Genomic DNA, 16,728 nt, shown 5'->3' with positions numbered 1-16,728 from the left:
AGGAAACTTGAATGACATATTCAGTTTTCCAATGCCAACATTTTGTGTTCAGTTATACCTAGTTACAAGATCAACCACACGTGGTGGGCTGACGTTATTAATGTCGCCAAATCGGCACCATCACTTTACCGTTTGCCAAACATTGTATAGATCGGGGTAAGATGGGACACCTTTTTATAGCCTTAATTTGGAAAAAAAACAAAGAACGTTCAATGGAAACGCTGATGCAAGTATCCTTTAATGTTACTTTAAAAGTTTTCCGCTTAACAATCAGTTTTTGCGAAACGTTTTTTTATAAAACTATAAACACAATATTTTGGCTTTCATTAAAAAAACATAATTATAGCACGTGTTAACGTAGACCTATATTATATTGTAGATAAGCGGTTCAACTTATATACCATCGACTGAACTGTCAGCATTCTTTTGACTTAATCCTTATCCACGGAATCGAATCAGGTAAACTACAACGCACCTCAAGCAACGACCGCGATTTCTAACAAAGTAAATAAGTCGATATTTTATCACTAACTCTCATCCTGTACGAATCTTCATAAATATTATCTTGTCAACCACGAAATATTTCAACACAAATTTGTTTCTTTATTTTTGTTTCAATTCAATCCCAATCAAACTAATATTCATCCTCAGCTTCTTCAGCTTCACCCTCCACTGAATCAACTCCAACTTCTTCATAATCTTTCTCGAGAGCAGCGAGATCCTCGCGAGCTTCGGAGAATTCTCCTTCTTCCATTCCTTCACCCACATACCTTCACAAATATTAAACGATATAAAACATGAACAGTTTAAACACAAGTAAAACAGTTATACCAGTGAACGAATGCACGCTTGGCGTACATCAAGTCGAACTTGTGGTCAAGACGAGCCCAAGCTTCGGCAATAGCTGTTGTGTTGCTCAACATGCAAACCGCTCGTTGAACTTTTGCCAAATCACCACCTGGTACAACGGTGGGTGGTTGGTAGTTGATACCAACTTTGAAGCCAGTTGGACACCAATCGACGAACTGAAAATATAAAAGTCAGTTTGTTTGTAAAATGTTAAATAGGAGTTTCGTTACCTGGATGGTTCGTTTGGTTTTAATTGTAGCAATAGCAGCGTTCACATCCTTCGGGACAACATCACCGCGGTACAACATGCAGCATGCCATGTACTTCCCATGACGTGGGTCGCATTTCACCATCTGATTGGCTGGTTCAAAGCACGCGTTGGTGATCTCAGCTACTGATAATTGCTCGTGGTAAGCTTTCTCAGCAGAGATAACTGGAGCATACGTGACCAATGGGAAATGAATACGTGGATATGGCACCAAGTTGGTTTGAAATTCGGTCAAATCGACGTTAAGCGCGCCATCGAATCGGAGGGAGGCGGTAATGGAGGATACGATTTGACCGATAAGACGATTCAAGTTGGTGTAAGTTGGACGCTCAATATCGAGATTTCGGCGACAAATATCATAAATAGCTTCATTGTCGACCATAAAGGCGCAGTCGGAATGCTCAAGAGTGGTGTGAGTGGTCAGGATCGAGTTGTAAGGCTCCACCACTGCAGTTGATACCTAGGAATAAGAAAAGTCTGTTTTAGTATTTGTTTTCTGGACAGAAGAAATGTAAATTATTTGTTCAATCTTTCCAAGTAAACGTTCCAACCTGTGGGGAAGGGTAGATGGCGAACTCAAGTTTGGATTTCTTTCCGTAGTCAACGGATAATCTTTCCATGAGCAACGAAGCAAATCCTGAACCAGTTCCTCCACCGAATGAATGGAAAATAAGAAAACCTTGTAGACCAGTACATTGGTCCGCTAGTTTTCGAATTCGGTCAAGAACAAGATCCACAATTTCTTTGCCTGTATTAAATATATATTGCCGGTAACTCGGACAGTTACGTTAACGGCAATTAAAAATATTGACATGCGTTGTTGTTTAAAATTTTTTCCAAAAGGTGGCGTGGGGCATTACTGTTATCCCCCAAACAAAGCTTTATGCTAAATATTTAATGTTTTAAATAACTTTTTTGGAAATTCATAGTTTTTGACCTATTTTTTTGTTCCGTTAATGGCGATGGCTTCCTAAAATGTTTCGTTCATGTCGGAAATTAACTTTGAAAGTGCGCGAAAACATGCTTCGTCACAGTAAAACCATCCGAAGTTAGGACGGTGTTATGAACATGGAGATTCATAAAGTTATTCTTACCAATGGTGTAGTGGCCTCTTGCGTAGTTATTGGCGGCATCTTCCTTTCCTGTAATCAGTTGTTCCGGATGGAAAAGTTGCCTGTAGGTTCCAGTACGAACCTCATCTGTTAACGTTTAGGGTGAGTTTCGGTGCATAGAAAGGGGGGCACTGTATATAAACGAACGTTTGCTTATTTCTTACCAACAACCGTCGGTTCCAGATCGACGAAAACTGCCCTTGGAACATGTTTTCCTGCTCCTGTCTCACTGAAGAAAGTGTTGAACGAATCGTCACCCCCTCCAATTGTCTTGTCACTTGGCATCTGACCATCGGGTTGGATGCCGTGCTCTAAGCAATACAACTCCCAACAAGCATTGCCGATTTGGACACCAGCTTGACCAACATGGATTGAGATACATTCACGCTGAATGTATAAAATTGGTCAAACAACATTCGTGCAATATACACGTACCAAACCACTTCTATAGGACAGTTTGTAAAAACGTATCGGTATAAAGTGTTACAAAGCACTATATTATACACTGGATAGTAAATACAATGCTTGTTTAACAACTGTAGCCTTAAACTTCGCAACTGATGCACGTATATATTATTGACCTATCGTTTTACGAAACACTATTATAATAAATTATCGGAGGGTAACCTAGTAATAACACTCACCATATTGTTTTCTTGGTAAACTTGCAAGAGAAACTAAATAAATAGCAAAGCAGCTTAAAATCAAGGGTAAAATTCACAACTTACGACGTGAGTTACACCAGAAGAATGATTGAAATTCTTGCTATGAATGTCAAACATCACAGGGTGTTACGTCACAAACCAAACAAAATGCAGCTCAGCCATTGGCCAGACATCACGTAATACTGCGGTGTCATTGGTCAATATTTATTCTAGAAGCTTCTTCAGCTTGTTTAAGTTTTACTAATGAAAATGTAATGATTGAAAGGAAACAAGAGAGATGTCGGCTTAGGAAACCTTTAGTACCTGTGATTTTAGTATAACAAGTGCAATGTATACTTTATACTATATACAACGTTGTAAAATCCAATTAATACCCAGTATTAACAAGGGTGAACAGTTTTAAAATATATTATTATTAAATGTACATCGCTAACAGTTAACTGTTACAGATCCGGTTAGCCCTTTTTGATGTGAAACTTGAAAATCTAATTTCAGTTGCACATTACATAAACTGTACGAAAATAAATATACACAATTTCAAGTAAATTCATTTTTTTATATTGCTATGTACGTTAGTGTTCCTACAACGTAATATGTATCGAAGTCAGTATGAAAAATATTCGATGTATATATATACAATATATAGCAAATGAGTTAAACTTTAATTACGATGCGATCAAAGTCCGCTTATAAACTGTGTTGTTGCTATGTGTTGCAGCGAAAAATAAAACAACCACAAATTTAAACTAAAATATAGCAATTACAGTTTAAACAAAACGTCATTATTTTAGGTTAAGTTCATGCCTAATAACTGGTATACAGAGTAGTCAAACCTTAGTATGGTTAACTTAAGATGTGGCAAAGACAAACGTGTATTTTACAGAAGAGTATTCTGCAGAAAGTAAATACTGTACTGTACTTTGATTATTGCTGAAGCCAAAGAGAAGCTTTCTCACGGGCATAGAATCGGTTTGGCTGACTTGAAAAGTATAAATAACATTAAAATGATCTTAGCCATCGATTATTGTCAAAAACGTACATAACGAATATGGTTCTTATAAAAAAAGTGTTTCTGGTTATAGGTAAATCCAAGTATGAACCGAATTGTCACGAATAAAAGCGTGACAATAAGAGGTGCTGGTAGTGTGGTCCACCAATGTGGTTTTCTATTCACGTGACCGCCAACTCCGTCCCCATTTCCCTTCGTCTCCATTGTAAAAGATAGGCGCATAGTATTTTTGGAAGGTTTTAGCTGTTTATTTTAAAAACTACACCAACTATTCAAGTTTGTTAGGCTAGTTTAGTTATTTGGTACGTTAACGCTTACAGTTTACCACTTGTTTAGGAAATTTAATTATTTAAAAAAATTAATTAAAAATTTAAACAAACGGTTTTTTAGAAATATATATATATTAGAAAATAGTTTTTTTTTACACAATAACTTTAAATTAAGTCAAAAAACGAAGAAAAACTACACAAAACGTCATCGACTCCATTGGCTACAATAGTAAACGGGAACGACCCGCAAACGAGAGACAGTGTATCGTGCTCTCTCCTTTGCCGACATTGGAGATGCGCCTTCTATTCTTTTTTATTTCTGTGCTAATAACCCATAATGCACAGGGTTTTGGCCGAACGACTAAACTAAACAAATATAACACATTGGGTGTGACATAATTTAAAAAAACGCTACGGCGCACTATGATATAGCCTAATAAACAAATAAAGCATCGCATTTACAGTTTCACACAAAAAGTATTGTTTTTATAACGAAATATACTATTTTCGGAACAAAGTATATGCCGTATTGATTTCGGAAAAAATAAATTGTGTTCAATTCAGTATCATAGTTTATTGAAATTATTAGTTTTGTGAGACAAAATCAAACTGTACAAAAGATTTTAGCAGATTTTTATTAAACTATAGGTTTTAATTGATTCAATCTCAAAAACGTCAAAATTTATGCAGTTTTGATATGATTTGGCAAGTATTCTAAATTAGCACCTTTCTATTATACGCTCTTTTCCATTCAATAAAAATATACTGTTTTTTACCACCTATATTTACTTTTAGTGGCTGAAACAGTAATTGGCTCTTCCAAAATACAGTTTCTATTTAACAACATTAATCGACTTTGACTCGCGTTTTAAAGTCGTAATAATACTATTGAATAATTCTGTAACATTATTTTTCTCATTAAATGTTGATCCATAAAAAAGAAAATTAAAAAAGTCTCGTCTGACAAAATATCCCGATGTGTGACCAAGTTTTCGGTAAGACAACTAAGAAATTTGCAACACTATAGTTTTGACAGTTTAGCTCGACCCAGGGGGATAAGGCGATAACATGCCTGATCGAGTAGCTTTTTTAACCTCTTTACCAAACGCATCTAACCGTATATGGTGGCTGGGAAATAGCCGGGGTGCATTGCAAGACTTTTCTTGTTACATAAGTAAAATTTTAAATAAAAACAAACAGGATCGTGGTATTTTTTATGAAGCGCAACTTTTGCAACAAAGGCAACATGGTTTTTCTACAAAGTTTCTCAATTTTATATAATCTACGTCACAGAAAAGAATTCTTCTGTTTTATGTCACCCTCAAATTTAGGAAAGTGCAAAAACTATTCTAACAAGTGGTATTTGTGGTGTTCATCTGTTTTCCAGCACATTGCGTATTTGGGATCGTTGTCTTCAAATGGATGTTGAGGTGGGGCGTTCAACGTTGCCTGTGATTGCAATCGAGTTAAGAACACAGCAGGCATCACTTGAAACAACGCTTGCTTAAAATATCATTATATGCAGCATAGAAGCATCAATTACAATTTTTTATAAAACATAAACAATAACATATAATATATTTATATTACCGTATACATTATGGGGTAAATTTTACCCTCCTACAAATTTCAGGTACCCTGACAGGCCTTGCTGTAAGGCTTAACTTATACAAAGTACAATTAATACACTGAAAATAAACAGATATGCCTTTATACCTTTATAAAGAAGTATAAAGTACCCGCAAGGAAAACCAACATAAATATCCATAGGAGCAAGCGGTCAACAACGGTTGCAACGAAATGCCAATCTTCTATCATCTTGGTTCAACATATTAAAAAAGAATTTTTAATTTTTGTAAAAAAAAGAATATAAACCAATATTTTGTATAGTCGGGTATGTATAGTAGGGTGGGGGAAGATGAGACATTTTGTCAGACGAGACTTTTTTAAATTTTCTTTTTACGAACCTCCATTTAATGATAATCAGGAAAATAAGGTTACAGAATTATTCGACAGTATTATCACGACTTTTTAAACCGCCTGTCAAAGCTGATTACTGTTTTTAAATATTAAAAAAAAATATGTAAAATAGAAACAGTATACTTTGAACAGATAAAAAATGCGAAATAAGAAGGTGCTATTTTTTTAATGCTCGCTAAATCATAGTAAAGCCAATGATTTTTTTTAGTTTGCGTGTGCGAACTATTAAACTAGTTTTATAGCTTCATAAAACAAGCCTAAATATTTCGTACAGTTTGATTTTGTCTCATTAAACTAGTTTTAGTTTTGTAAAAAAACACTGAGATATAAGCATAAAGAAAATAGGCAGGGGTCAATATGACTTTAATTTGAAATAAAAACAACGAAAAAAATAACGTGATATATATGAAGTTTACATGGCAAAGAAAATAGCACAGCCTGTTAAAGTCGGTAGGTTACCTACAAGTTGCAGAATACTGCTAATGTAAATATATTTCAATTTAGAGTCCCATCTTCCCCCACATTGTAGTTGTATGTTTTCATTGCCAAACTTTGAAAGATTTGCTTTTAGTTTAGTAATTTATACCTCAGGGGGTTTTCAGCTATAAGATACTGATATAATAAAAAGATAAAATTTTGAAAATATATTCGAAATTTGTTCATTTGCACTTGGTGATAATTTATATGAAGTGGCTTGTGCCAAAAACAGATTAGTAATACCCAATTTGTAGCAAAAATAAAAACATTATTAATAGTTATAATCAATTTTCTATTATTACAATACATTTGTAGGATACAATATTTATCCATTGATGTTCGAACATAACCCATTGTCGTTCAAACAATACTAATTGTTATGCAATAATATAAATATAGGTAATATGTTAAAAACTATAGCAGTAGGGCAAGAAAAAGAATGTTTAGACTTAATTTTCAAAGCGTACAGTATTATTTCGTGTTATTTACGCATGTTCCTATTGATAAATACACTTAATAATCAAAATTAACAATGATTTTAAACTGTCCTATCTTATCCTGTGTGTTTTCAAATTTGTAAAATTCCACCTGTTGTGCGGATCGCTAAATAACTCCTCGTGTGTTTTATTATGTTTTATTAAATTGGTGTCAATTATTCAAGGAATGATAGTACTAATTCGTGATATTACCCAAAAACCGTCATCTATTTTAATTTTGGAAATATTTGGCAATATGTGCTTAAGTGTCCCATATTCCCCCATTGTAGTATATTATATCCTAAATCTCATTTTAACGGCACCTTTTTATTTAATAACAGACGCAAAAAATTACAATCCAGTATCGTTATTAAATATTTAAATAAAATAGGCTGAAATATTTCAGACAGTTTGATTTCATTTCGAAAAAATATATATATAAGTTTTGAGTATCGTTATAAAAATTAATAAATTATATGTACAAAGTTTACGTGGCAAAGAAACCAGCCCAGTCGATTAATTTCGGTAGGTTAAAGGAGCATACCAACGAAAAATCAAAATTTGTGTATTGATAGATTATTGATATGCTCAAATGTGATCTAAAGCTACCATCAAAGTTTTAAAATACAAAACAGCTTTTGAAAAAAACGAGTTTCAAAACCGCAAATTCGACGGCTGGAGTAAAAAAATGGCCGTGGCGCAATGCATGGGATTTCCCATTAGAAAAAAGATCACTCATCTTTGATCGTTTCTGGTTTCTAGAATACTAAAGAAAATTTTAATTTTATTTCTGATTTAGTATAATGAATGCTTCTTCAAAAAAAATGTAAAACATAGACTTTAATTATGTCTTAATTTTTTATTAAACGTAGCTACAAAATATGCCGACTCGGCACTTTTTTTCTTATTAGTTAGTTTTTAGCACTTTTTTATATTAACATGCTCATTATGTCTCACTAGTACCTACTTTACCATTTTTTTTATAAAAAAAGTCAGTTTTTCGTGTTTAACATTATGAAAATATGCTGAGTCAGCATAATCTGGTATGTAGCTACGTTCAATCGAAACATTAAAACATATTAAAGTTTATGTTGTACATTTTTTTTTATATATTCTTGAAGAAGAGGCATTAATTATACCAAATCAGAAATAAAATTTGAATTTTCTTTAGTATTTTAGAAACTAGAAACGATCAAAGTTGAATGAATTTTTTTCTAATGGGAAATCCCAGCATGCATTGTCGAAACAGCCGAATTTGTTATACTCCAGCGTTTTTTAGAAGCTGTATCGTTTTGGCAAACTTTGATGGTACCTTTAGGTTACATTTGAGAATATCTGTCTATATACAAATTTTCATTTTTCGTTGGAAGGCCCTTTCACTACAAGTTGCAGAATACTATTAATATAAAATATTTTAAACTTTTGTCCCATCTTCCCCACATTGTAGTTTTGTCAGTTTTTATGGTCAAAATTTAAAAGTTCATTCGTATAGGATACAATATTTATTAATTAATGTTCTTACAAGACCCATAGTCGTTCAAACAATAGCAATTGTTATACAATAATATATTGTAGGTAACATGTTACAAACTAAAGCTATAGCAGTAGGGCAAGAAAAAAGAATGTTTGAAAATGATTTTCTAAGCGTTCAATATTATTTCGTGTTATTTACGTGTATTCGTTTTAATAAATTCACTTATAGATCAAAATTAAAGGTGATTTTAAACCGTTCCTTTTTATACCCTGTCTGTTTTTAAATTTGTAAAATTTTACCCGCTGTGGGAATCGATAAATAACTCCAAGTGTGTTTTATTATATTGTTTTGAATTGGTGATAATTAATAAAAGTATGTTAGTATCAATTCGTAGTATCACCCAAAACCTCCATGTATATTTTGATTTTGGAAATATGATGCAATATGTGCTAGTGTCCCGTCTTTCCCCCCAAAAAAACACACTCACTATAACATACTGTAGGTAACATGTTAAAAACTATAGCAGTGGAGCATTAGACAGATTTTTTGAACTTGATTTTAAAATCATAGGCTACAATATTATTTCGTGTTGTTTACGAGAATTCCTAATAGTAAGTCTCGCTCTATATGTGTTTTCGAATTAATAAAATTACACCTGCTGGTTTGCAAATCGATAGAAAAACTGCCCGTGTGTTTTAATATATTTCTTTAAGTTGTTGTCAAAAAATAAAAGTGTGGTAGCAGCAATTCGTGGTATTATGCCGAAACCGTCATATATAGTTTGTAAATATTGCCCAATATGTTAATAAAGTTGCAGTCTCATCCCACTCGTCTGTATATTTTGGGGCAAGCTAGTTCAGGTTTTTGTTCTCTTTTGTCGTCTCATTTGATAGTAAAACTAGTTATATTACTATTATGCGCATTTCAACCACATCTTTCCCCACAATACATTAGAAAACTTACTGTTTAATGTACATTGTAAGTCGCTTTGGTATATATTCATAACTGAGAATGTACTTACTATCTTCATTTTATCTGTAGTTTTCATATTTTCAGCAATAAAGTCCACAGCGCTGGCAGCAAGAAGAGCTTCCTCAGATAATTTTCCAACGCTTTTACATTCGTTCGTCACAAATTCTACAGACTCAAAGCAATTTGCCGCGCCTGTAGAAGTTGGCGTGCTGTGGGATGTGTTTAGGATTAAGTAAAGCTGAAATATTAGACTGTCAAACCCAGTTTATTCTTACTTATAATGTGAAGCATCTTGCTCTTCTTCGTCAATGAATAGTGATTCATACGTCGTTACATTTGGCGATTTTATATCACCAGAAGTATGTTTTGTGTTGTGCGAGTGGTAACCATTTTCCCGTGGCTTCAAATGAGGAGAACGCAGATTTTGAAACGGTCTTGGCCGATTACGTATTCTAGTTTGTCCTTTAAGATCTGTTCTACGTGGTTTACTGCACCAAATCTTCTCGTTGTGAGTTTTATATAAATACAACTCCTCGTTTTCAAAACTGTCCTGAACGGGGTTTGCATTTCCTTGATCTTCTTTGAGTTGATCATAATTATTTCGATGTGAATCACCTAGTAGTGGTAAAGAAGTAGCAATGTCACCATGATTTTGATATTCCTTTATGTATGCACAATGTTTTTTAGAATCGAAAGAACATGACTTTGAACGAGGTAAGTATTTTTCTGGACACACGATCGGCTCTTTCCCCCAGCCATCTTCCGATAAGTTCATAGGTATGTTTTCCTGTAGAAATTGTGTTGTGTTTAAATCGTCCCCATGGTATTTCCAGCTTTGGTCGTCATGACAGCTTTGACGTTGTTTACGATGTCGTCGATTCTTTTCTGTTTTCCGACCGTTTTCCGAAAAATCATTAGCTTTGTTAGTTCGTCTGGAACGCAGATGTTGAGAGCGTCTACTGATCGACGAAACCAATTGTTGGTTGCGTTTGTATTCTTCCAAAATGATTAGGTTTTGTTCTGCTGTCGGAATTGCCTGTTCAACATATGCGTCCGTTAAGAGTGCATCTCTTTCGGTTTGTCGCGCAATATGTGTATAAGGATTCTTTGAGACCTTGGAAAATACATGAGTTATTTAATAAAACAAATATTACGAAATTTTGTAATCTTACTCACTATAGGATCATCAAGTTTTCGTCGTTCAGTTTGCAGGAGAAGGCGGCGAGTGCTAAGCGGTTTTTCCATCCTTAACAAATCTGGTAGTGTCCCCATGAAAAGTGAACGAACCCATTCAGGCATCTCAGAAGTTGATGGAGTACGATGATAGATATTAAGAACTACAACACTTGGAAAATATAAACTTGATAAAATATAACATACAGTGATTTAAACAAAATGTGTTTCCGGTACACACATATGACAGCACAAGCATATACAGTTGCCCACACATTAAAGAAGAATGAAGTCAAATGTTATAACTGGTGTACAGATGGTCCCATTGAGTTAAATATACAAGTCCACTATTTTCATTTAAAACGTTGCCGCTTTCGAATTTTCGAGTAAAAGGAGCATACACACGAATTTTCATTTTTCGTTGGTATGCCCCTTTAAACCCTGGCATGTCTGGCACCATTGCACAGTTGGTTAGCGCATATGTCTCTAACCCAAAGATAAAGGGTTCAAGGCTTTTCGCTACTACCATTTTAGACGTATGTGTCTCTCGGCAAGACACTTAACGGCAATTGCTTCAGTCCAGCGGTCACTAATAGATTGTCTAAAACTCTAAATTGTCAGTCAACATAAAAAGAAAAAATGACGCGTATAAAAGTTTAAACACCCCAAATTGTAAAACGAGCAATAGCAAGTAAGCTATGCTTGTAATATTACAAAAGTACACCAACTATACCGCATATGGAAAATAATTTATAAATTTGTAGCCGTGCTTGAGATGTATTGCCACAATAAATTGATTTGTACACAACTTTCCATTGTAAGAGATATGCCGATTATCAAGAATATTCGTGACGTCACCGGTACAAATATAAGGGCAGTAACTTCAAACTGGTACCGTTTTAAACGAGAGAATTTGATAATGTTTATTCAGTTTAAAGGGGACAATATATACACCAATTATAAAGTTAACTAAGTTGTCTTATAATAAAAGCTTGCCATATACGGCCTTGAGGAATGATGTTACAGCCTGACATTAATAAAGGGGTGAATTCGAGTTTGGGGATAAACTAAGTTCAAAGTGATCTATCTATTACAGAATTTACCTGAAAATAATTGATAATGTGACAGTCAACATTGTAAACAGTAGATAGGCCCCGATTAATGGCACACCGAGAGATGTTTCTGGAACCCGCTTGGCCAGTAAAAGTAAATAAACAGTAAGACCTGTTAAAAAATGAACCTTTGCTAAACTTTCTCTGGCAAAATATCGCCGCATGGCAGCAGACATGATGTCAGTTTCTAATAAATCTATCAAACAATATGTGAAAAGGGGGCCCTGAAACAATAACATAGTACTGTGGGATATGTTACTTAATCCCATATTTCTTAATCGTGTTTTTAACAAGTAACAACGATCTTTATGGTCGCGGGGGACGCGAATATTTGATTCTGTAAATATTTGTTTGCTACAAAATAGGACGAGAAAAGAGAATGTAACATTTCTCGTCTAAACCCAACCTACTTTATATTCCAAAGTAATTTAAAAGAGACGGACTCACCTAATAATACAGAAATGCTCATTGTCATTTTTTCGCTTGAACCACTTGGAAGGTAGAACACGAGGACCGAGAGAGAAGAAATCAGGACACATGGTATAATAATGTTAATAATGTAGAATAATGGCTTCCGCTGAATAATGAAGTACAGAGAGATGTCTTGGTAACTTGGATCATTAACATCTTCGTTTGTTTTTATCGGACAATGAATTATTGTCCACTCGCCTAACAAAAAGTCTAAATTATGTAATGCGAAGTTTAGTTGAGTTGAATTATTATGTATATAGAAATAGTTGACCATATTTTTTCCAACAACTGTATTGCTGCTACCATTGTGGGCTTATTATGTGCTCTTGTGGGCAAGACACTTAACGACAATTGCTTCAACCCAGTGGTCACTAATAGGTTGCAGAAATTATCAGCCATACATAAAAAAAAAATTCCAAAAAATAATCACCCACAAAATAACATACATGGTAAATCGTAAGCTGACATGAGGTGTATGAACAGCCGTGGTATAACGACTGTCGTTTTTTGGGCACGCGAGGACAAAGTAAATTACATTTATTCGTTCATTCGATTAACAAAATCTTAAAATCTAAAGGCGACGGTTGTTTAATTCTGTAAATATTTTGTATTTACCACCAAACAGCACGAGAAAAAAATGATACAATGTCCCTTATCTTACTCCACCCTACTATGCAACCACAAACATATACCGTGGAATTATACACGTTAAAAACAAACAAATGTTGATTAGCGCCTCCCACTGACGCTATGGTGTGTTAAAACACTAAAGAGCAATCAAGTCCAAAGTATTTCTTGTTATATTGATTTCAGGAACACAATTACAACTCGTGCCTGATGGATTTGTATCGATTGCGGCGAAAAAACTCAAATGAGAACAAAAATGTTCCTAACGTATTGCCACATCCCATCGCAGGGTAAGTGGTTTGCGGTGTGTAAACGATGTATGTTTTCTTTGGCCTTTACCCAAAATATTTTGCTGTGGCTTTTGCTTACAAAAGTTTTGCAAATAACGTTTATCATTTTGAATGTGCATCATGAATTATGTGTGTTAGGGTGGGATGAGATGGGACACCCGCCGTTAGCACCATAATCTCGATATTTCGTGGACGTGTTTTAAAAACTAACAACGCGGGCCACGGTTACATAATTCCATAAATATTCTTTGACTACCAAATGGGACTAGTAAGCAGAATGAAAACATATCCCATCCTACCCCACTCTACTACACAAAGTTCATACTAAATAAAAGAACATACCGTTGTCACGATATGCTGCTTTGTCCACAACCACCTTGTTGTAAGCACTAGTAATGTATAACTCGGTTTTGTCGTAAGTGAAACTTCGAAATCTAAATGTAAAACGTTGTAAATGCTGGGTTTTACAAATATATGTGAAAAACGATGCGATTTGTTTTGCATGCAGCATCACTACAAATGTAACATGCTGTCAAATTCCCACCGATGAATAATGAGCAAAATAGAAAGTAGATTTGCATCTCATTTATCATCGTTATTGAATATTGCTAAGTTCAATGCCGCATAATGCGCATTATTTCTCTCGCAAAGGTCGCAAGGAAACAATATTTCATTTAGGCTTTACAAAAGGTATACGCCATCTTAAGACAAATTTGACTACAGTAAATATATACTGCAGTTTATTTATTACAGACAAATCTTGTTTAAACATATAAATATTTATCATATTAATTAGTCCGGAAGATTTAGAAACGTAAATACATGATTCTTATGTAGCTACTAGTATTTAAGTTTAACAATGTTATAACAACGGTGACGACCGATTGTTGGCCATGGAAGAAATTTAAAATTGCGGTTCATGGTCTCTATGAAATCGTTAATAGCCACGCAGAAATGAACAGTAGACTGAATTGAAAAACGAGTGGTCGATTAAGTTCAACAATAAAGCACTTTCGATGTTAGACTGTCAGATTTGCCGACCCTATAATCGTATTTGAGATTTGTTCAATTCAATCACTGCAGTGAAATTGGCTTCGAATATTTGTCGCCTTGTGCGAGGATTAAAATCTCGCTAGAATGAATTGAGATCATGTGGTATCTCACGAGTTCTCATGACAACAGGAGCAGATGCTTTTAATTAACGGAGCTCGCAAATTGATTGAAAAAATACGTTAGTGTCGTTTTAAAAGACTTAAAGACGACGATTACTTTAGCACCGAAGCAGTTTATGCTATAGCATGAATCCTATATAATAAAAAAAAAACAATTTAACAAAGCAAACCAAGTTATTAAAAATGTATTGTAACGTTCTTATATCTGCTCAGTTTGAACTATTAGCGTTTAAAGTCTTGCACCTATACGGATAAAATAAGAAGTAAACCAAACCTATTTAATTGTATTATTTAATGAGGTGACAATTCTCCATGAAAACTTACCATTTTGGATACTTAATGTAAGCTGCACATTTTCGCCACTGTTGATACAGTATACGTAAATATAAAAACTTACTTCATGGTACAGTTCTGCCAGTCAAAAGGAAATAAATCCACTTTAATTTTGCAAGCACTTTTGTAAATCGCAGCAGGTAGCCATTCAACCATACCAGTATGGTTTAGTAATGCGTTTACCGGTACAGTTGTGTCGTATTCTCCGTCGTTACTGACAAAATTAATTATAGAAGAATGAGATATTTGAATGATGCATACACTTTGTAGAATACGTAACTTTAGCGCCAGCATGTTGGTGAAGCCAACAAATTGATTCAAAAAGCAAATCACATAATCCATACCAGATTGCTTCCGTCGCACATATCGATTGAACGATGCCATGTAATTATATAGGTACCGCTAGACCATTGATGCGAAAAAGATACGTGAAAATGGCATTGCATAATATATAATTATGCTGTTTATTTAAATAGAAAGAAAAAACATTTACATACTTGTTATAAAGCACCAGGTCTGGCTTCCAAAATAGTTGAGAAGGAAGTCGAATCTGCGTCACTCCTCCAAAATCTTTCGGATTCCAGATTAAACGGGGATCTTCCCAACGAATTGTGACGTATTGAGAAGTTGTCATTTCTTCAGATTTCTCAGTCACGCTGAAACCGGTACAGTTTATAAATTTGGTAACTAGTATTGGACTAAAGGTGGTATATAACAAGGTAAATGGTTTTGATTAAAGTTCGAATTAATGCGTGAAAATTATATGTAATCATGTAAATTGACGTGTTACGATAAAATTCACACATTATCAAAGATCAGTATAAACAGAACAACCTGATCAGTTGTAACAAGGTGAGATAAAACGTCACATTGGTTACGTCACCAAGAGTCCGAGCTGGTCGGATGTGCTTATTGTAGTTGGAAAAAAGAAATTGCGAAAGTTTTTCATCTGTTTTTGAAGCATCGGTGTTTCCTTGATAAACACACGAAATTATACAACCTGTAAATATGCACGGATGGTACAATATCTGGGCCGTTTCTATTTTAAGTTTAATGCAATGTTATTGAGGACAACATAATACAACTAGATCGATTTTAATTTAAAACTCCGCGGCCTTTTGTGTTCGTTAAACGGCCCTACTGAAGAACCAATACAGGTGATGACTGTTTTTTTAAATTAAACGATAATCACTAGTAACGTATTCAATTGATCAAACATGATAAATAACCTACCGATGTGAAGGCACGCTAAAATACATAAACTTTTCCACTGTACAAGTTTTAAAAACGAGAAATCCATTCTTAGCAAAAATGCCTTTGAAAACTTCTGTGTGAACAAACCAACTATAACGTTATAACTAACCTAAATATAAGCAATAAATGAAATAAAAATCTACGTAATATTAGAGTATAGGCTAATCACAGATGTGCTAACATAATGTAAGCTAATCCAACATGTGTCTAATATCTCATCCAGAAAATGCAACGGCTGCTAATGCTCATCCTTTTGTAATCTATTCAAGTGCATGCAGCAGTTGCTTTACCTGAAGTATACAATGGTTGCTTACCAGACGCAAAAATCACGTGCTCACCAAATCGGGTTATACGATCTCTCGCTTGCGAGTAAGGAAAAAGTTCTGCCTTTCGTGTTGTTGAACGGTGCGTCGTTTTCTGGACAATATAACTCCAATATTGCATACGTTACCCCCAGCCCATTGATCTCGATTGGAGTATATAACGCATATATATACAGTAGGGCGGGGGGAGATGGGATACCTGTTCATTCTATTTTCTCGTCCCATTTGATAGAAAATAAAGAAATTCAAAGAAATATAAAACCGTATCTTCAAGACTCCAATATACCGTTAGTAATTGTTTAAATAAAACACCACCAGGATATTTGGATAATGTGTGCTAAAGCTGTCCCACCTTCCTTCACGCTACCATCACAAGGAGTATAGTACAATGGGGGAAGATAGGACACTTAAGCACATTTTGC

General features: G+C 34.5%; 2 protein-coding genes across 2 annotated transcripts; both read right to left on the bottom strand.

Annotated features, from left to right (window-relative positions):
• Nucleotides 1-582: 582 nt before the first annotated feature.
• Nucleotides 583-3,084, bottom strand: LOC100185176 (tubulin alpha chain, testis-specific-like). Its single transcript, XM_009862783.3, has 7 exons — nt 2,874-3,084; nt 2,394-2,616; nt 2,212-2,316; nt 1,669-1,865; nt 1,080-1,577; nt 832-1,025; nt 583-770 (listed from the first exon to the last, which is right to left on the bottom strand). Exons 1-7 carry the CDS (start codon nt 2,874-2,876, stop codon nt 635-637), a joined length of 1,356 nt encoding a protein of 451 aa, XP_009861085.1. The 5' UTR covers nt 2,877-3,084; the 3' UTR covers nt 583-634.
• Nucleotides 3,085-5,369: 2,285 nt separating this feature from the next.
• nachr (nicotinic acetylcholine receptor subunit) lies at nt 5,370-16,103 on the bottom strand. The gene is given in 12 exon segments (NM_001204164.1): nt 5,370-5,621; nt 5,889-5,990; nt 9,601-9,760; nt 9,827-10,665; nt 10,728-10,896; nt 11,828-11,948; nt 12,284-12,505; nt 13,567-13,658; nt 14,794-14,943; nt 15,227-15,385; nt 15,564-15,702; nt 15,963-16,103. Coding segments are annotated over 12 exon segments (2,325 nt in total). The 5' UTR covers nt 16,030-16,103; the 3' UTR covers nt 5,370-5,516.
• Between the last annotated feature and the right edge of the window lie 625 nt (nt 16,104-16,728).

Source organism: Ciona intestinalis, unplaced genomic scaffold, assembly GCF_000224145.3.
Source record: "Ciona intestinalis unplaced genomic scaffold, KH HT000037.2, whole genome shotgun sequence".
NCBI lineage: Eukaryota > Metazoa > Chordata > Ascidiacea > Phlebobranchia > Cionidae > Ciona > Ciona intestinalis.
The sequence above is the reverse complement of the archived record's forward strand: the minus strand, read 5'-3'. Positions and strand labels throughout refer to the sequence as shown.